Here is a 21,307-nt window from a genome sequence, read left to right on the forward strand (position 1 = left end):
TATTTCAAACTTATTTCAACTTTTCAAAGGCATAGCAGGAAAGGCTGGTATTATTAATGAGCAGGCCAGCAACCAGTGTAGTTTTTTGTGAGACCATTAATATCTTAAGTGGATGCAAAAGCTGAAACACTTTATTAATGTAAAGAATTTACACAAGGCAAGAATAGCCTTCAGTGCCAGAATGGCTGAATATCATTCAGATGTTTTGACTCATAACATCTTGGCAACATATTGGTGAAAAATGAGACTTATAACATAACTTGTGTCGTGGTTTTGGGTGGTTTTCCTCCCTGCTTGTACAATTTTGCACCTGGCCTGAAAACCAGAAGTGGAATAGTAGACTTAATAGTCTCTTGTCTGCTCACCACAGTAATACATATGAAGTCTAGGATAATACAGTGTTTTCTCATGTCTTAACAGTATCAGATTTATGCTCTTTTAGAGCCATTCTACGGGCCTGAAAGTGCCACAGTAGTATCATAGTAAACTGTGATGGCATTAGTAGATCATAAATGTTTCCTCAGTGGTTTGCAGCTCAGTGAATAAGGAAACAGACTATTTCCTGTATTGCAAGTCAGGTATATAGGATCCTGTGTAACCAGGTCCTCCTCATCTTCTGATTCTTTCTTGACACCTAGCTATACTTACTCTTGGACAGGAAATAAATACAGTGTCTACTGTGATGCTTAGTCTGACAGCCCATAACGTGGGAAAGTGGCACCACTGCTAGCAGTTTGATTTTAAAGAAGATAATGCTGTGATTACCTATAAGGGAAATCAGGTGAATTACACAGGTTTCATGCACGGGGATCCACGTGGCATTGCTAATTTTATTTACATCCTTCAAAATATTGATGGTGTTTTTCTTCAGTGATCTTTTCTGTTGTCTCTGGTTATATGTTACAGTTCGTTGGCTCTGTGGGTCTTCATTCAGTGTCGAAGATAAACTACAGTGAAATGTTTCCATGTAGGTTTAAATGTATGTTAGCTGAGCAGATCCTATCAGTTTAGCTCTTTCAGCTACTGCTGTGAAGTTAGTGTATTGATTAGAAAGTATTGGTATTGAATTACAGGCTTAACATGGACTAAATGCCGTTGTGATCCTTCTTAAAGAGTGCTTGACCTCTGTGCTCGCTCATGATGCGTGTACAAAAGCTGTAATGCTGGACAGCTTCTGGTCAGAACTAGGAACCCTTCCTCAACTGGAGCCCATGAGAAAGCTAATTAGCACTTTGCAGTTAATACGATGCCTTTTCAAAGTGAAAGGGGACATCTCATCTTCAATGTCCTTGTCGGGTAGCTTGGGATTCTATATACTTCTGTGGAGAAGTGCTTTATCTCTGCTTCAGTTACTCACGTTGTTAATGATAGCAGAAAATAGATTAATACTGAAGTCAGTTAAAAACTTTAAGTCAATTAGAGACTTCCTATTACATTTATTTTAGCCCAAATTTTGTCTGAGGAAGCTCAGCTTAATTCCAGGTACCAACCAGCCAGCAGTGCCTCATGAGCACTTGGCTTCCCTCTGCATACCTCAGGTTCCCCGCGAAACAGAACTCTGGCTTAAAAATGACATGATCTGTGGATGTGCTTGTAACAGAACATCTGTATGTTTCGTGAGGGAATTGTTATATAACTGCATGGCAGGTTACCACCAAACATTGAGATTTGCACATTTATATCTGAAAAGAAAACATGGGAATATTTTTTGGTTTTGCTTTTCTAGTGAGATACCGGGATCTACCATACCAGCATCTTTACACAGAGTTTAAAGCTTAATTAATGAATGTGATGAGCAGGAAATTACCTGTGACTGAAGGCCATCAACTTTGTATGCTGATTTATGCAAACATTTCATTGGAGCAAGCCTGCTACACTCTGAGAAGCAAATTGCCAAAAAAAAGAAGAAAAAAACCCAACCCCTTTACAGAGCTGATTCCACTTAGACTTGTGCTCATCTTGGTTTGCCACAGGCCAAATCAATCATTTATAAATATCTTGATTAAAATTAGTCCAGACTGTCAGACTCCCGAATATTTTCCCTGTTGGTTAATGAAGGTTTCTGACTTCACTGTGTAGTGGAAGAAAGAGTATTTTCAGGAAATCAACTTTGAAGCTCTGGAACTTAAGCTCCTGACTTCCCAGTTGTCATCAAGGTTTCCACGGGATTTCCTTAAAGATTGTGTTTGTCTGTAACTTGAGTTGCACAGGGAATTGCCGTATTTCTAAAGATGATTTTTATTGCTGTGTGAGATGGAATAGGGGTAAGATGATTTCAGCACCATGGTGGCACTTCTATAACTCACAACCTGATTGCACATAAACCAGCAAATTGTAACACTGCTTACAGTAGAAAAAGCATTTCTGTACTTGAATTGAAAGTGCAGACCCCACCAGATGGATGATCACTGGCATGGTGAGGTGGTGGTTGCTTTTAAGCCGAGGTGGGGTTTTTTGTTCAGTGATTATATTCAATTAATAATATCATTTTCATTGCCTTACTTTGCTTTAATGAAAAAGCTCATGCTTTGTTCTGTGTCATTCAAAGTTATATATAGAATGATTGATTAATGGTTGCTCCATTTTCTCTGAAACTTTTCTGAACCTTCAGCACTTGAACAAAAATAAATTTGAATATGACTTTTCCACCTATTTTGATAAATAGCAGAGAGTTTGAATTCCAAGTTTGGAAGCATCAGTTTTTGTCAATCATTGATGTATTGGACCCACTGTTGATTTTAGTCTTACCCTGCTGCTCCTCCTACTGAAAATCAAGGAAGAAGATAAATCCTTTAAAATGCCATTGCGATATGTACATGGTTAGGTAAATAGTTTCTTGCTTTCACATGAGTTAGTACAGGTAGCAAATTTGTAGGAAGTTCTGAGGATACTCAAGGCCAAATAAAGGACCATCATGTAGGTTGCTTCACTGCTCTTCCCCAGAAGTTCCTTTTGAGTCACAGTTGGTATGTCTTTAAGTGGGCACATCCACCAATTTATTTGGTTAAACAACATAAACTTTCAGTTTCAGTCCACAGCATGTTTCTATCTTTAAATTCCAGGGGAATTTGTTTTATAGAGTTTGGGTAAATAGCATACCATATATTGGTTTATTCCTGTGCTGTGGTATGTCTAATACATTTTGTTTAATGAACAACAACAAAATATTCTCAGGTTTCTTTTTGCTTCCTGGTAATTTCTTTGACAGGTGCAGAGTAGATCCGCTGTCTTCTCTCATGACAGGCATAAACATGTATGACACATGGCCATACCTCCGTCATTCCCGTTTACTTCAATACTACGTTTGTTTTAATTGTTTTGGACCCTTTTCAAATTAACAGCATTTCTGTAGTGCCTTTATTTCGTATTTCTTTCCCCCCTCTTGATCACAACAAAGTGCCCAGAGAGCAAGTCAAATTAACCTGTTAGTGTTCTGTGCAGCTATAGCTTCTATAATATTTTTCGTAGTAACTTTTTTGATTAGCTGCATCAAAGGTTTTTATCAGGTCAAGCAGCACTGTCTGTGCCAGCCATTCTTTGTTCAAGGCTATAGCAGCAGAGCTAGAGCATTGTGTTTCAACAAGGCCTCTCGAGGAGCATGAGCTGAGAGAAAGCTGAAAGTGAAACCAAGGAAACCAAACTCTATTTAAAAACAAAGCATGAAGTGATGATTTCTGTTTGTTTGTTGTAGTCTGGCAGAACAGTGCCACTGCTTGATTCCAAATGCACTGTTAGGTGGATGTTACATATATTTTCACTGGCAGAGGAACCAAAGTTGAAGTGAAAGTCAAAGAAACACCCATGGCTTTTCAAAACTGTCCCCATAATCTTTATAAATGTATCAGTCACTGTGCTGTTTTCCACTGCAAAATCAAGCCACAATATTTTATATACCTTTGAGAGCCTTCTCTTGTCACTTTTTAAAGCTGAAATGAAAGTTGCTTTGCTTGTTCTTCTAGCCAGCATGGTGGATTTGACTGTTTTTTCTCCTGCCTTCCATATGCTTTTCAAATGCCAAATACTAAATTATAAGCAAGCAATAATATATATTATGTAGATGTTTGACATGGTTTGTTTAAAATCATTGCTCAGCACAACATGTGACACAGTTGAACCAATCTCATCGGTCTTGCAGGCTACAACAAAATAATTACGTGCAGGATTGCAAATGTGAACCCTTTCTCTCCTAGAATAGGTTAAGTGCTCTACCCTTCTGCCATGCTTTGGTCCCCCAGTGATGTCAAAGTGTCAGTAGTCATTAAGAGAAAAACAGTATTTGCTTATTCATTGAGACACAGGTGGCAAATCTGTACTTTACTTGGCAGTATTATTTGTTCTCCTGTAGCAGGAGGATAATTATTTCTCCTATTCCTCCTTATTACCTTGGTTAAAGAAAAACAGCTTTAGTTTTAGCATAATAATGTTGCATTTTCTGTTTGCTTTGCTAAAATAATTAGTAACTATTTTAGTAAACAGTAGATATTAGTAGTGGAGTATGCTAACCAGTAAGCAAGGAAACTTCTTTTTTCCTCCTTAGGCTTAGATTCTCCTAAAACCATGTTTTGGGAGAAAATGATGATGCATCTGGTATTTTTATAAAAGATCATAGGTGGAAGTTTTTCTAACATAAGCACTTAGCTGATTCCTGGTTTGGGCCCCATGAGAAAAGAGCCTAGAAGAAAGGCTGCACAGTAAATCCAGCAGAATAAAACGAAATAGCTGTTTCTGTGGCAGGGGTTTGCTTTAATGAGTGTTTTTCTAAATCCAGTTCAGCTCTCTTTCTTTTTCTTTCTCTTTCTCAAAATAGTCACCATGTATTTAGGTTCAATTTCAAGACCAGTTTTAGGAAATTACATTTGACGTTTTATGCACAAGAGAAGGCACTATTTAACCGTGTGTTTTCCTTGTAATGAGGGTATCTGTAAATCTTCCTGTGATGTTTAGAGTGATGATAAATAAATAATGATCTCTGTGTTTTCATATATCATACTAATAGATGCCGCAGATGTGATTCTCATATGGCCACATGAACTCGCTGCAAATATGCAAACCAATGAAGTTGTTCTATTTATGGCCTATTTTATGAGTTTGGTTTTGGTTTTGTTTCCTTTTTTTCAATGTGATTACTGAAAATCAGGCTGACCATTCATTTCACGTGTTTCATGTGTAGCATGTCCTGGAGCACAGGCATATTTTTCTTGCAAGCTTTAGTGGAATTTAGTCTGTTAAGTATAACTTTTCATCTTGCTGATCCAACTGGGAAGTCTGTAGGTTTGTTAGGTACTGAGGCTTCATTTCTCTGGAATGCTACTGCATGCTGTTGATTGCCATTGAAAATAAGTTGTGTGTATTTTCTTAGGGAGCAGTTCGTACTCATTCATTTGTGTAACAGTCTGTTGGCTTTCCTGTGTTTCAGTTTTCCAGTTTGACACGGAATTCTATATCAGTGGACTCGCCCCTCTCTGTGACCAGCTCGTTGTCCTCTCATACGTAAAGGAGATTTCCGACAAAACGGTACTTGTTTTTATGGTAGAGTTTCTGCACAGCACTAACCTGTGAGTTGGGCCTGAAACCAGTCACACAGATCTGATTATCTGTGAAAAGAATTGCTATGTGCTAATAGTGAACAGTGCTCGAAACTTCTCTGACCTATGAAATAGTCAGTGGAGGTCATGTGGAAGGCTAATGTACTTACCTTTCAGAAGACCTGTCTGGGTTCCTCTGTTTCTTGCAGAAGGCAGGGAAGATTTCCTCTAGATAGTCCTTGTTTGATTCCCACCCCACCTTCTCTCTCATTTTCTCTCTTTCTTTCTGCTGTTTCTGCACCAAAGGAGATGTAGAATCTCTTTCTACATTTCCTATACGAGGGGCTTTCTGACATTTGCATCTTAGAAGTGAGAGTCATGAAGCTGGACCTGGCAGGGGTAACTGTTGGACTTGACAATCTTTAAGGTCTTTTCCAACCTAATTGATTCTATGATTCTATGGTCAACTCAAGCAGTAACAGTCACTGTGGCTGGGAGGGATGCATGACTGCGAGCAACTGGCATCATGGTCTCTCTTGCTTCCAAGACTTTTAGTTGTGTTCACCCAATATGTGTGCAGATAGATAGAAATTAGAATTCATGTCAGCCGTTCTGACTGCACACGGGTGAGCACTGTGTCTGTCTCCAACATTTATTTCATATTGCCAAATAAAAGGCGAGGCAGTGGAGGGAATCCTTGAAGTTGCAGTGTGAGAATGGCAGATGCTCTTGATCATCTCTTTGATAGTATGTCTGCGTTGGGCAACCATCACCATAGTAACCTTAAGCAACTTGGTGCACAAGTTGCTAGGCAATGAAATGCTGTAGGTTCAAACAAATGCTCGAGCCTGTGGAAATCAATAGGGTTTGCTTCTAGCTCTGCTGCAGGATTTCATAGTACTATTTCTTTATTTATATTAAGGAGAAAAATAATGTCACAGCAGTGTTTCCCCAGAGAGCCAGTGTAGTGGCCCTCGAGTGTGGGGAGAGTCGGTGAAAGAAAAGGAGGCAAACAAATAGGTAAGGGAGGGGGAGGAAAAAGTGCATTGAAATACAAGGAGAAGCAAGGAAATTGGGAAGCTGCTGTTAATGAAGTAGCAGCAAGGGAAGGAAACTATTGTGAAGAAGGCAGTGGCTGATAAAGGTTAAAGTCACTCTGCTTCAAGAGAGAAAGATGAAAAGAGAATTTCAGGTGATACAATGGTAATAAACCACAAAGATTCTCTTTTTTTCACTTATTTGTTTTTAATTAGCAGAATGATGGACTCCTCAGTCCTCTGCAAGGAAACAGGTACTCTCCTCCCTGACACCATGTCTGTGCTCTGGTGTGGTGGGAACCCCTCTGTTAGTGTCTTGGCTCTGTGGAGCCTGAGCTTGCAGCAGAAGTGCTGCTTGCTACAAATGGTGTTGGGTTGTGAGGAACGCTGTTCTGCCTATGCTTGATTTCACAGCTTTCAAACGACAGCTTCCTGCTTGTTACAGATTGGAAGAGAATTGAACTCCTGGCTTGCTTTGATATTTTTCTTTCTTTTTTTAATTCCTTCCCCTCCTTTCCCCCCACTTGCACTAGAACAGTTGAATTGAGAAAAGACCTAAGTGGTGCTGCTGATGAGTGAGTAGGCTAGAGCTGTGTATATTCACTTTGTGTGTCTCCTTGTTCTTCCATTCTGTACTCTGTTGTAATTCACATTCAGAAGTATGAAATAAGGGATTGTTTTGTACCTTGACTCAATTAAAACTCCTTCTCACTGAAGACAGCAGTTTTCCTTGGATAGAAGATGAAAGTGCATGATATCATCTTACCATAACCATCCTGACGATTCATTTTGGATTATTCTCAGAATATTTTTTTCCTACTGCTTCTGGACTCTTAAAAGTGCAAAATTAAACATGAGCTAAAAGAAGCCCAAGTTCCTCTCGGTACCAGAATATCATTGATTTTTAGAGATCTGTCCTTCAGGACCTGAGCCCAGCTGAGATTTTGTCTTAAATTGTACTGTTGCTTGTTGAATGCAGTGGTTGATGATCATCTGTGATAGCCCTGAAAACTTCTGTGACCAAGAGCAGAAAAATAGTGAGCAACCTCAGGGGAAAGGTTAGACCTGTGTTGTGTCTAAGCCTCCTTCTCCTTGCCTCTGTTCAAGGGAGGCAAACCAACGTTAGGAATAACTTCTCTTTGTGTTTCAGACATGATTACAGCTACTCTGTTGAGCACAACTTTGCAACTTGTATGATTCACAGCTGAGTACCCAGTGCAATGTAATGGACCTTGGGGAATGTTTTGAGCTGTTGAATTTCAGCCTTGTTTGTAGGTGACCATCAGTTGGCATTGCTAAGGTAAATCATGTAGATGCAACTAAGATGTTGGTATTTTTCTAGGAAGTGGAGTGTTGTGCAAGGCCTAGACTGGATATCGTACAACCCCTACCAGAGTCCTGTGAAGAGATCTCTTCTGATGCACTAACAGTACGAGGATTTCAGGAAAATGAATGTAGAGATTATCATTTAGGTAGGTGCTCTTAATAATGTGTTGTTTTATTTTCATAACTTGGTTAAAAAAGACCTGATTTTGGAGGACTGAGCCTCCTTTTTCATTTTTATGTTATCTCCTTGAATAACTGTCTAAAACTGCTTATAATGCAGAAGCGTCAAGTGGAAATCCAATAGAAACAGTTACATAAAAGAAAACAAATGTGTATGTTTAAAGTAATGATTTGTAAAACTGTCTATTGTGTCAAACATACTATGGAAAGCAGAAATAAAGATCTCATGTAATGTCCAGTATTGTGGGAAGCAGCATCTTTAATAGAGATGTATTGAACATGTGATCCATATGAATTCTTGTGTCTCTTTGAACACAAAGGGCTTCAGGAATAGTGAAATGAGTGCTTTAGAGACAAAGAGGGAATAAATGTCATTTCAAATGTAAGATGCGCCTGGATCAACTTAAAAGGGGCACGCTGATATTTAGCTTCCCTGTACTGACAAAGTTGTTGGCATATAATAGACCCCAGAATGGTAAAATGTAGTGAGAAGAAAGGATGTTTTCAATAGGAGATTGGCAAGTTCAGCCTAAAAGATAGGTTTAATAACCTAACAGGCAGGGAGATTAAGCCAGAGTCTTTTAAAAAAGATGGGATGGTTTTCTGATACATGTGTTGTAGTTTAGAAAGATGCATGGCAAAGCTGATGCAGGATTCCTTGGTGAAGATTATATAGCCTGTGTTATACAGAAACTTTCCTTCTGGCTTTTAAAAACCATGAATCTGATGTTTAAACATCTTCTCTGGTGGCATGCTTCGAATCATAGGCTTGGCAGGCCCCTTTGTGTATATCAGTGCCCTTAAGCCACAAGAAACAGTATATCTCCTGGTCTCCAAACATCTCAGCTGCTATCAATAGAACTGGAATTTTTTTATACCCATCTCTGAGCAGAACTTTGATGTCCACAGTTGTACTTTTATGCTTAATGAATATTCTAGCTAATCTGACAAGTCTAAATATTTGGATGGCTTTAAAACAGGCATCATTTCGTGAATTGCTAGTTCAGTAGTGTATTTGTATGTATATAGAGTTACAGATAAAGGGTAGAGGATGGTTTTGTTTTCTGTACCTGCAAATGGTTGATGGTGTTTTTTCATGGCTTCTATGGAAATAGTAACTATCCTGAACAGTCATCTTCTGTGTTTGATTTTACCCTTAAGTACATTTGTACTTCAAGTTTTCTCAGAAATAAAGGCTTATGGTATAAGCAAATGCATTATACATATAACCTTAACTTATAGCATTGCAAATGCGTTGCTGTAATGATGTGCTGTGTCCCCAGGGGTTATGGCATCTATCATTTATGCTTTTGATGGCCTTGACCTTGATGGGGAGGATAAGTTTATTGCAGGCTATGTAGTGTAATAGTCCTCTAAAAGTATAATAATGTGTTCTAAACCATCATAAAGTTTACACATAGTGGATGAATCAGAATTTGCAATAAGCTGTAGTGATTTTTTTTTTAAAGATATTTTGCCATTTAAACCAATTTTAATTTATTGGGGAATACAGCTTCCCAACAGGCATGTTTTGCAGGAGCAGCTTTGCTCTCTTCCTTGCATGTCCTCTTTTAAAATTCCCCTCAAGGGTGTACTAAAAAATACTACTACTACTAATATAATAATAATAAAAATAAAACTATGTATGCATTTGCAGAGTATTCGGAAGGGGAATCACTCTTTTATATCATCAGCCCAAGAGATGTGGTTGTGGCTAAAGAGCGGGACCAAGATGACCACATTGACTGGCTTCTTGAAAAAAAGAAATACGAAGTAATCTTTACAACATTCTTTCTGTCAGGGTTTAATGGTTTGGAAATTGGAGTGGGATGAAGAACTTTGCTAGGTTATTTGGATTGGATAGTTTGTTCCTACAGTCATTGACGAAATGCTTGTAAAAGGTGGGAATTGACTCTCCATCTCTCTGGAGAGTTAGTCTTCCTACTGAAACAGCTCATCTGAATTGCACCCAAGTGAGGTAGCTGAATTACATGCTGTGAATACTGCTCTTGGCATCAGATGTGAAATGTATTAGCTGTTACTGAAAATTATTAAAGCTGGCTTTTGGCTTTAAAGCAGCAGAGCAGTTAAATAATGAGCTATGTGGGTGTTTTTCTAGATCTATCCCAAATAGAGAAGGGAAATGGACTTGGTGGACAATATTAGGTTTTTCCCATTCTATATTGCTTCTACTATAGAACAAAAAGGTTGTGTGCTCTGCTCCATGTTACTTACCTTCAGTATTGAAGCTCTTACAAGTAAAATAATATGGGCTCAAACTGTAGGTATTGTGCTGAAAGTAGTGTTACAAGAAAGCAGAGTCAATATTAAAAACCAAGGGTGTACAGCTCCCTTGGAAAAAGCAGCTCAGTATTTGGCTGCTTAAATATTGGTGTGTTTAAGCATGTATATCTAAACATCTAAGCCAATAATAAATTCTTACAGATGATATCAGCATGCACCCAGTGTTCTGGCCTCTGGTTTCCTGCAGTTAATGACTTAGAGTGCTTGTTATGGTGCATAAAATAACTTGCAAATTCATATTTCCATGGTATTTGTTGGGCACCCAGTATATGAAAAATATACATGGAAAAGCCATTCAGCACGTGTTCCTTTTGTTAATGCAAACATTATATTCTTCATGCATATTTGTTTAAATCCATGTGGATGCTTTTGCATCTCAATAGCAAACTCGGATGATGAGTGCAGTTTTGCAGTTTATGTAAATCACAGCATTTGGTCCCTGAAGACTCCAGTAATTTCCAGCTGACAGCTGTGTGTGTGCCTTTATGAAAGCCAGTCAAGGTAGTAGATAGCTTGTGTGTTACCATGTATGTTAAAAGCTTTCATTCTGTTTGTCAAAGTGCCAGCTTTGTTTCTGTACATTTGAAAGAAGTAGAAGAATGGCACACTTAAACATAAATCATTCTGACTGGAGGAGACTTTGGGGCTGGAGAAGTAAAAGGTAGCCTTCTCCCACCCCCTCTGTGATGATTTTCACAGGTTTTGGTAGCGAAGGGTTCTCATTTGAAAATGATCCAATGCGATTGCATTGTCTGTTCCGTTGTAATCTTGCAATTTGATCCTAATATAGTAATGTGGAGTGAACCCAGATGGAAACAAAAGTAGTTTTCTCTTTGGTTGACTGCTTTTGTTGGAGAATGGATTCAAAGCTGTTCATCCAACCATGGCAATAAAAATTCTAGTGCTTCAAACACGCTGCTCTGAGATATAGTTGATTTATGCAGTTCTAGAGCTTTCTGTATTGAAAGTTGGTGTATTTGGCTTGTATCTGTTTTCTGCTTTCTGAACATAGGAAGCTTTGATGGCAGCTGAGATCAGTCAGAAAACTATAAAAAAGCACAAGATTTTGGTAAGTCTCAAAACTTCTATTCAAAACAAAATACCTGATTTCTTTTAGAATGCTGTGAGATGCTGCAAACACAGTCTGTGTTCTGTATCACATGAGACAATAGCTGTTAGGCATACTCCAACTAGCATTCGATTTCTTGGTTTCAGCTGCAGAACAGGAATGTTAGTATGTGAAACATGAAGGGATCTGGCTTTTATGAAGGTGCTGTTGACATTAAAAAGAAGAGAATTCCACTCTTGATTGCTGATAGGGTTTTTATTTGCTTTCACTTTTGTATTAAGTTTGCTGTTGTTTCAAGTAATGCAGTATTTCAGTGTTAGAGATTGGGTAGGGGGTGACATATTTCTCTTTAACTTCTACCTTGTGCATGTGACAGGGTTTCAGCAGGAGTTTAAAAGGTGCAATTGGAAGACCTTTTAAATGTTATTGAAATTCAGTTGCAGTTTCACATATAGCTCTCTCATGTTGCTTTGCAATTCTTACTACTTTACATAGTTAAGCTCCTTTTCCCTTGTATAGTTATTTCCTATGCTTTATAGTCCCTTCTCAGAGCAACAAAGGGTATTGATGTTTAAGGCAAGAGGGGTGAATAACTTAATAGTCACAAGGGCATCGCTCATTTTAGCTCTTTTTTAGGTCTTTGTTTAAATTGACCTTGATGTGAACATGTTGGAATTTCATTAATACTGCTGCTTCTTTAAATGGAAGTTTTTATTTAAGTACAAAGTGTTAAATGTGTTTAGATTTTAGCCAGATTACTGCTATAATATGCACACTGTATATCAGTAGGTCTTAGAAACTCTCTTCTTTTTGTGTAGTCCAGAAGCTGAATCAAAACCTAATGGCATGGCATCACCTATCACGGAGTTTGTATGATTTAGCTATTCTGTGGCCCTTGCAAAAGATGTGAAAGGAGATCCTGGCAATTCATTAGTTAAATAAAAAGCTTTTCTCCTGGTTTACAGAGATTAGTTCTGCTAGGATGAAATTCAGTGTGGGTATATACAAGCAGCATTGTTGAGTGTTTGGTCTCTAATGCAAAACCCATGGAATGTGTTGAGGAAAGAGATGTTGACATTTAGCCTTAAGTGAAGGATTAGTGGTACAGGGATTTAAGTCAACTCATGCTCTCACTGCCCAGCAGCATTTAAACCAGTGACGCCACACTGACAGTCTGATGGCCCTGGGGATATTTTAGGCTGCAGTAATCGTCACTGTTCCTCTACACCACTTGAGCAGCATGCAGGGGTCCTCAACAGCCACAGATCTACAGCTCCTTTCCCTAGACTGTCTTCTCTGCTTACTGGGGAGCTGGCCCACAGGAGAAGGAGGCTGCCAGAAGTCTTCACTCTTGAGAATGGTGAAGCTGAAAATACGAAGGTGGTTCCTAAATCCTAAAATTTGGTGTATATGCATGATTTTTTTTATTATTTTTTTTAAAACTGTGTGATAAACTTCTGAGAAGGGGAATTTAGTATGTAATAATATGTAATAATCTTGCTCAGTTCTTGGTGATCCCTTTACTTTATGGAGCAGCACTAGGATTTACGTGCTCAACCAGCATTTTTCCCACCTGCAAACTTGATGTTGACAAAGTGTCTCATACAGTGGCTGGTGGTTTTCTTTCTGAGATAACTAATGCAAGCACTGAGCCATCAGCTGTGTGCTTGGAACAATCATTAATATGTAGAGGTGGCACATTCTTCCCAGCATCAGTGAGATGATGAGAGTTATTTAAGTGAGTATCTGAAATTGCACCCATGAGCAGTCTATGCAGGTATTTTGTGTTGACTGTTCTCTGGGCCCTACATCTAAAGGAGAACTTGGGGTATCCAATCAGGGCCTGGTGCTTGACTTAACAGCAGTGCACACAGTTGGAATGGTAGTTATTGGGGCAGTTAAGTAGTAGAATTCCAAGCCTTTACAACTAACTCTTTATTTGTATACCTTTTAGGACATTGGCTTAGCCTATATAAATCACCTCGTGGAGAAAGGAGAGTATGACCTGGCTGCTCGGTAACTTATTATTATGGATTTCTTTACTGGCTGAAGTGTGTCTGTGTGAAGCAAATTGTTCATTCTGAACTATTTAGTGATATTGATTTTCTGTGGGTTCCAGACTTTCAATACATACAGATGTATTTCTGTGCCCTATATTTGCTTGCCTTTAGTGACCCAAAGTTTGACTAGTATTGAGTTACACATATTTTTGGAAGTCACCCTTGATCTTTTGAAGTCATGCTGAGTTTTCAAAATTGAGGTTTTCTTTGGATTTTGATAATTTGGTTTACTAGTGTGTCATTGGCCTGTAAGACCGTCAGAAAATAATGTGTGGTTATGTGGATGTAATGTAAACAAAAATGTCAAATATGGGTATCTCAAATAGGGATCAGAAATTACCTAAGATTTATGTTTTCGTGTATGTAGGCATATCTTTTTAAGTGCAGCAACACCTTCCACTAGAGCAGGTTGCTCCAAGCCCCGTCCAACCTGGCCTTGAACACTGCCAGGGATGGGGCAGCCACAGCTTCTCTGGGCACCCTGTGCCAGCGCCTCAGCACCCTCTTGTAGAAGAATTTCTTCCTAATGTTTAATATAAACCAGTAATCAATAGGGATGAATGCATAGAAAGTTGTTTAGTCCTCTTGGATGCAACAAAAATTAAGATCTGAAAGGAGGAGTACCTGGCATACTCTGCTTGAAGCAAGGGTTGCCAAAATAAGTCGCCTTTGGAAATAACCGATAGGGAGAAGAAAGAGGAAAGAGGATCCCTTGCACTCGTGCTTCACATTTGTATTATTCTGTGTACCTACTTTTGTTCTCTCCCCTTTTCATCTTCCTTCCAGAAAGTGCCAAAAAATTCTTGGCAAAAACACGGAACTCTGGGAATTTGAAGTTTACAAGTTTAAAGAAATAGGTCAGCTTAAGGTAAGTTAATTTCTGTCTCTGGACTCAAGTCGTTGGCATGCTGTACTTCCCCCATGTTTTGACCAAGTATGTAAAGGATGTCATTTCATGGCCCCATTGTGGTAGCCATGGTTTCACTGCTGCCTTTGAAGTTCCTGACCCAGATCTCTAGTTGTTCAGTTGTCTTTCAGATTGATGCTGGTATGTTAACATGCATCAAAGCAGAGTTGGAGGCGTAGCACATCCAGGTACTCAGCTACCTATTTTTAACTTGTTGACAGCCCCTAAGTGAAAGACCCATCCTCAATGCCTTTAATTGCAAAGATGCTGACAGTTAAATGCATCTTTCCCATTTGCTTTTCACTCTCTTCTAGTGCCTTGAAAAATCCTACCCTAACTCTTAAGGAAAATAAGAGGGTGGGTGCCAGCCTTTCCAGAAAATCCAAGCCCCTTATAACAAAGCTACAGCTTTAAGTGTTGAAGAATAGTTAAACTGCAAAGCAACAGGGAAAACCTATGCTGTGTGCTAGAAATGGTGGCAGGAAAGAGCAACCTGCCCTGTCTTGTGTTTTCCCTGGTCACGAGCCAGTTACCAGAACAGTACACGTTTAATGTGAGTTTCTCAGTTAATAAATTGCCCAGGACATAAGGCTATAGCGTTGTCACTGCCAAACCGGTAGAAAACATTATGCACACTCCCTTTGGTAGCACATGTACATTTATTTCTGAATTTTATGTCTTCCTATTCAAACTCAATGAGCCAAAAAGGACATATTATTAAGATCTCACAGCATGCATCCCTTGCTGGTTTTGAGCTGTTTAATTCCGTTCAAAGAGCTAAAGTGTGTCAGCATTAGGGTTTTCAGGATGTCTGGCTCTTATTTTAGAGCCACTCCAGTGCAGGAACAGCCTTGCCTTTTGTGTGAGTTCTTAGTGATTTGGTGCACTCTTTGCCACCTTGGAAGATGAAATCTCATATTTCTGTCTCTCTATTTCAATCCAATAAAGGACTCGAGTGCAGGTACAGGTGAAATTTTTATACACTGCTTCCTAGTCCTTTTGGGTTTACTTTGTTCTTTGGATGCAGCTGTCTGGAATGGGTGTTTTCTTGTCTCCACTTATGTCATCCAGCAGACTGGAAAATATAAAAATATTTGCAGGTTTACTGCAAAAACATCTCTGTTAAATTACTACCTTTCTAAACAGTTGGTTGTTTTCAGCCCCTTGAAAGTGGACTTAGAAAAGCATAAGATGAGTCCACTGTAATATTCAGCTTCAAGCTGCAGTTCTAGAAGATGCTTTTCTTATTTTACTATTTCAGTCACATAATAACTTTTCCTAAGTTCCTAAAGACACCTGAATATCATAAAGGACGAACTAAAGTTAAGCCAAATCAGAATGAAGAGGTTCCTGTAATGCTTGGGGTCACTTGGGTGCTGTTTGCAGTTTTTGCCTATTTACTCACCCACTGGGTATTAAACACAATAGTCTAACGGACCTGTAATGGCTTTAAGCCCTGATGTGTGGACTTCATTTGGGATTTGGAGACAAAGTGTATTCTGAAAGGGAATTTTCATAAAGAATTTGCAGTGCATATAAGTGGTTGCCTGAAATCTGATGTTTCCAATCTAATGTGATTTGGCAGTAGCTAAGGTTGTGGTAAAACTAAAGGTTTAAACTTTCCTTTCTGCAGAGGGGTTAACTAGTGATACCCCAGTGTCAAAGCCTGTGGGTGAGTGTCTTGCTTGCGGGTTTAGGGGCTTTTTGAGTGTTCTGTACTGAAAGTTACTGTTTGGCTAGCAGAGGCTGCATTTTGGTTTCTTGATGTCCCTTGTGTCATCAGTGTATGTCCTCTAGAAAACCTTTTTATGGCAGTTTCCAAATTTTAGAGCCTTGCGGTGATCTGCTCCTCTCCTCCAGCAGCAGTGGCTTAATGGAGTTATGTGCTTGTCCCTAAGTCACTGCAGGGTAAAGTCCAATGTCTCAGCTCATACAGTTAAGGAAGGTGGATTTGAAGGAAGCTGCCACACTCTGTGTATGGCACAAGGAGTATGCTCCATTCTGTTGACTCTGCTGCGACAGCAGTGACTGTCAGCAGGGGTGCAGGTTGATCAGCTAGCGGCAGTAATGCTTTAATGCCCAAAATGTTGGCTAGAGGACATGTGAAAGACTTTACCTGTCTCTATTGAGTGTGGCATAGAGTAGCATTATCCAGACAGCCCTTTTCATCTCATAGGTGTCCTCTGAGGAATAAATAATTGTGGTTTGGGTTTATTGGTGAGGTGGTTTAAGCGATCTCATGGCAACTTTTATGTCAGTTTTGTTGTGTATACCCTGTCCTTATAGCTACTGATCAAAAGTCTGAAAGCAGGTCTTCAGAAGAAATAAAGAAAGAAAGTATTTGTGTGTATAGTATCTTTATTTAAAGTCACTTTGGCCGCGTGATTCAGGAATTGCTACAAAGGCATCCGGGTTCTGGAGCTTTTTGTCTGTTCTCGTTCCTTAACTACTGCTTAGAAATAAAATGGAAAGAGTGTGTAGCCACGGGCATGAGTCTTGGTTCATCTTTGTGCCTAGGCTTAACAATAACTTGGATGCTTCTCAATCTTTGCTGAGCATGGGAGCCATACTGCAGGAGGTGGTTGTGCATTTCCTTCAAGCGGTGGGACTTGGGGCAGGAGAGATTTCCTTCCCAAGGCAGCCTGGCCCCCATGCAACAAGGCAGCTGCACTGCTCCGCAGCTCACTGTGCGGCCGAGCTGCAGCCAAGAGTTGCAGCAAAGCATGTTGGATGAGGCTGTTTGTTTAGGAGGTGGCAGGAGGGTAGAAAGCAGGAATGAAAACAGCCCTTGGAAAATGTCTTCTGCCTTCAAGTCTTTAGATGATGTCCATCTAGCTTGCTTTATGGTCAGAAGCGGCTTTTTTATGGGGGGCCAGGAATATGATCCCCAGGGCAGCTGGCACAGCCGTGCCCTGAGTTAGCTGTTAAATTCTGTGGCAGATGGTGGGAGCTGATGCTGGCAGTGCGCTGTGTTTCAGAGACTGGCCAAGCTCGAGCATCATGGGGAGAGAAGAGGACTCCTGTGAGCAATGAACTTCTAATTTTTGCAAAGTCATTAACAACGCTTTTTTTTTTTTTATTGGTCTTTTATTTTTACCTCCTGTTTCCCACAGATGGAAGACGTGAATAAAATACGTAACTTGAGCAACTGGTTTGATTTAAATACTAGGAGAATTTGTTGTGAACACCCCTTGCTATCTCTAAAACTGCAAAACCCAAAAAATAAAGATGTAGTGAGATGTTATTTTTCTTGCTTTGTTCAAGCAACTTCACTAACAAGATGCTTCTGTACCATGTGCCATTAGTGGGCAACAGGCAACATCTCTTGAGTATTTGGAGGAATTTCTTCAGTGTTGGGCCTTCAGCTACAAACCCCAAAGTCCCAACACAGCTGGCAGCAGTAGGGTTTACTTTGGCAGGTAATAATCTTGGCCTCTAGTTGTGTGGAATAATAGTGCTAATAAGATGCTGTGCTGAAATTCCAGGGTATGAGCTGATTTATTCTGGCAGGTTCTTGTCCCCTGCGTGCCAGAATGCAGTTCCTTAACACCCCCTATAGAGCAACAAATCACACACCTTCTTCACCTTTTCCATGGAGACGTGTATTCTCAAATTAGTTTTCATTTGGGTATGTAAAAACAGCTGGCAAAACGGAAGCTTGCATCAAATGTAGTGACCCCACAGGAAGACATAAGTCAAAAGTGCACCATTGAGACCATTGTACAAGGTACAGGACTGAGAGTGGACAAAATGGATTGTGAAAACTTTGTTCTTTTGAGGGATCTTTTATGGGCTTTGTTTTCTAAATGACTACCAGGAAATACTCAGACTTCTCTCAGCGCAGTGGCTGCTGCTTCCATTCTAACTAGTATCTTACCACCTACCTTTCCAATGAAAATACTTCCAGGTAAGTAATGCGTTTGCAGTGTGTGCAGTCCTAAAGTGAATAGCGTCAGGGTACTGCTTATAAATATAAATAAGCAGCATTTTCAGAGCATTTACCCAGAGCCATGTTTGCCTCATAGCTTTGGTTTTTTTGCCTCACAATTCTGTTTTCCTGTCACCAGTGTACCAGGATGTTTCATGTCATTCCCTTTCTGACGCTTTGTTCTCTTCATTCCTATAGGCAATTAGTCGTTACTTGCCCAGACGGGACCCAGTTTTGAAACCTCTGATCTATGAAATGGTCCTGCATGAGTTTTTGGAGAGTGACTACGAGGTACCGTAGCCTGACATTGCCACTTGTAATAGTTACTGCCACCCAAACACCCTCAGCAGTGTAGAATCGTGACAGCAAATTCTCTGTTGTATTCCGGTATTTACTGATGGACAGTTCCACAATAATGAAAAGATCAGAAAGATGAATTTTGGGTTGTTTCTAAGAGAATAAGTAGAATGTTCTTCAGAGCACTCAAATACTTCCTCTATTATCACTTAGAAATACTGTTATTTTAGTTTGTTTAATGTAGCATAAGTGCTTGAAGTGCTGCACAAAGCCCATAGCACCTGAAAGAGAATCAGCTTCATGAATCTTAATAACATTGCCCTAAGAAGGAAAATCAGTGTTCTGCACTATGCACATCTGTGGGCACATAAAGTGGCTTAGAGGTGAAGCCAGCAGGTGTCATCTCAGGGGCTTAGCTGAAGCTTTGATGTTTTGAATTGTTCCTTAGGCAGTTCTTTCTGTTACAATCTCCTATACTTTTAGGGGTTTGCAACCCTGATAAAAGAGTGGCCTGGAGATCTGTACAACAACACAATCATAGTTCAAGCTGTAGTGGATCACCTGAAGAAAGATCCACAGAACAGGACTTTGCTACGAACGCTTGCAGAATTGTGAGTATGGTTTTAAACTCCTGTTACAAAAAGTAAGCTTGAAATAGTGTGCTGTACTTGATAAATATTTGCCTAGCTCTCTTAACAGAAATATGTCTACAGAGTATCAGCTTTCTCTCATCCCCACTCTGCTGATTGCACAGCTTGCCTATTTTTCCACTTTTTGATAAAGTGTATGCTGAGTATGAAAGCAAAGAGTTCAGTAACAGATTGGATATGCTGCTCCTCTTTCCAAAGCAAATAGCTAGCATTCAAATAGGAAGCCTCTTTTGTGAAGCGTGCATTTCAGAATTGCCCACAGGAAAATCAAATGGTGGGTTTTTTTCTCCCACAATTTCACAGGTAGTATATTTAGGTTTACTGTGTGGCTGGAAATATGTGACTGGAAAATGCCAAAACTGATCTCGTTCTAGGCTCCTTTGTACCAGGTTAAAGCTCTTTGGTTTTCTCAGCCTGATCAGCATCAGTTCTTTTCATACCACTTCTCTGAAGCAAGTGAGGTGACTGTCTATTGCTGTGTTACAGTCTGTCCCCAAGTTGTAAGAAAAGTATTTTTTAGCTCTGAGGAGAGTTCCAATTAGTTTCCAAAACCAGAAAAGCTAGCATTTTGTGTGGCTTCCCCTGTGGTTTGAAAATGGGGAAACAAAAATGCAGAGAAAGAACCACTGAGCAGAACACAAATGCTGTGGCTGATATAAGGAGAGTTGAAAGTAATGTTGCCCAGTGTTTTGTTTCCCTTTAACAGAAATGAATCACAGCAGCTATTTAGATAATTATCAAATCAAGGAGCATCCTAAAACGCTTTACATCCTAGATTTATATTTTCCCTTATAAGTGATGTTCCTACACTTAGATATATAAGATCACATGTATTACAGCATTGTTTTCTATCAGGTATACTTACGACCAACGCTATGGCAGAGCCCTAGAAATTTACCTGACTCTGAGGCACAAGGACGTCTTCCAGTTGATCCACAAGCACAATCTTTTCAGTTCTATCAGAGACAAAATTGTCCTACTCATGGATTTTGATTCAGAGGTACGGTCATCCTAACGATTTTTATATTCTTTTTCCACTAGAGATATTTTAATGGATTAAAAATAAATGAGCTAAACGTGGTGTTGAGGCAGAGAGTGTGTTTCCTGTGTCTGGATACATTCTGAGGTAAGGAAGAAAATGTTTGCCTAGAATGCAAAGTAATTTCTTTGTATTTCAATTTGAACATCGCTCACAGTGAGAAGAGTGCCAGGTCTGAGATCATTGTTGTGATTCTCAAGTAAACTTTCACCATGATCTTCTTTCTGCATTTTTAATAAAGTAATGCTGTTAATAAACCAAAGAAAGGAGGTAGTGCATTTATTATGAGGCATATATTAAATGTGCCTTCCACACATCCTTTACTGCAGTCAGTCTGCTTCTGAAAGTTTGCAAGATTATTAACCTAGATTCAGATAACGAGTAAGTGTGCATTTTATACTGAATTCTATGTTATTTCTTCCCAACTGCCTATAAAACCTCATCAAATAATATTTGCTATGATCTTAGGGGGAAACCAGGTAAATGTGCTCTTTTTTCAGTGCAATGCTGATTGTTTAAGCACTGGAACTAAAATATGGAGCCATGTCTACCAAAGATGATTGTCTTTGGTATGGCCATTCTAAACTACATGGGGAAAAAACAGTGTAATTCTTTTTTATTAAACAGAGTAAATTGTATCAGGAATCTGTGGGTTTGTATTTTTTGAGTTTGAAGCAAAACTCCTTGTAAGAGGAAGCAGAATCAGAATCCTGGTGGCCACCGTGGTCTTTTCTGCTTGTGTTACTGTGTCAGTATGCAGTAGTTTGGAGGAATCCAGTTGTAAAACAAGCTGCTTGTTTCCCAGCCATCACCCTGCAGTTCCGTTTGGCCATGGGACAAATAGTATTTCTGTCTCATTTGGCAGTGGCCTTCTGTGACCCATGATTCAATGGGCATGCTTCACCTGCAATAGAAGTGCCCAATAGACTGCTGTTAGCATGGAAACTTTAGGAGAGGTATTCTGGAAGAATACATGATGTGTTCT

General features: G+C 39.5%; 1 protein-coding gene across 4 annotated transcripts in view; it reads left to right on the top strand.

The window, feature by feature from the left end:
- VPS41 (VPS41 subunit of HOPS complex) overlaps positions 1 to 21,307 on the top strand; it is a 97,306-nt gene that overhangs the window by 57,010 nt on the left and 18,989 nt on the right. For all 4 annotated transcript variants that reach the window (XM_062625440.1, XM_062625439.1, XM_062625441.1 and 1 more), the window contains 9 exons: positions 5,417 to 5,514; positions 7,905 to 8,034; positions 9,726 to 9,841; positions 11,385 to 11,441; positions 13,396 to 13,457; positions 14,288 to 14,369; positions 18,535 to 18,627; positions 19,117 to 19,244; positions 20,139 to 20,283. In XM_062625440.1, coding sequence (XP_062481424.1) covers positions 5,417 to 5,514; positions 7,905 to 8,034; positions 9,726 to 9,841; positions 11,385 to 11,441; positions 13,396 to 13,457; positions 14,288 to 14,369; positions 18,535 to 18,627; positions 19,117 to 19,244; positions 20,139 to 20,283 — 911 coding nt within the window. The remainder of the gene's footprint in view (positions 1 to 5,416; positions 5,515 to 7,904; positions 8,035 to 9,725; positions 9,842 to 11,384; positions 11,442 to 13,395; positions 13,458 to 14,287; positions 14,370 to 18,534; positions 18,628 to 19,116; positions 19,245 to 20,138; positions 20,284 to 21,307) is intronic.

The sequence above is a fragment of the Pezoporus occidentalis genome, unplaced genomic scaffold (genome assembly GCF_034315485.1).
Source record: "Pezoporus occidentalis ecotype Australia unplaced genomic scaffold, CSIRO_AGI_Poc_V1 ctg28, whole genome shotgun sequence".
NCBI classification, from domain to species: domain Eukaryota; kingdom Metazoa; phylum Chordata; class Aves; order Psittaciformes; family Psittacidae; genus Pezoporus; species Pezoporus occidentalis.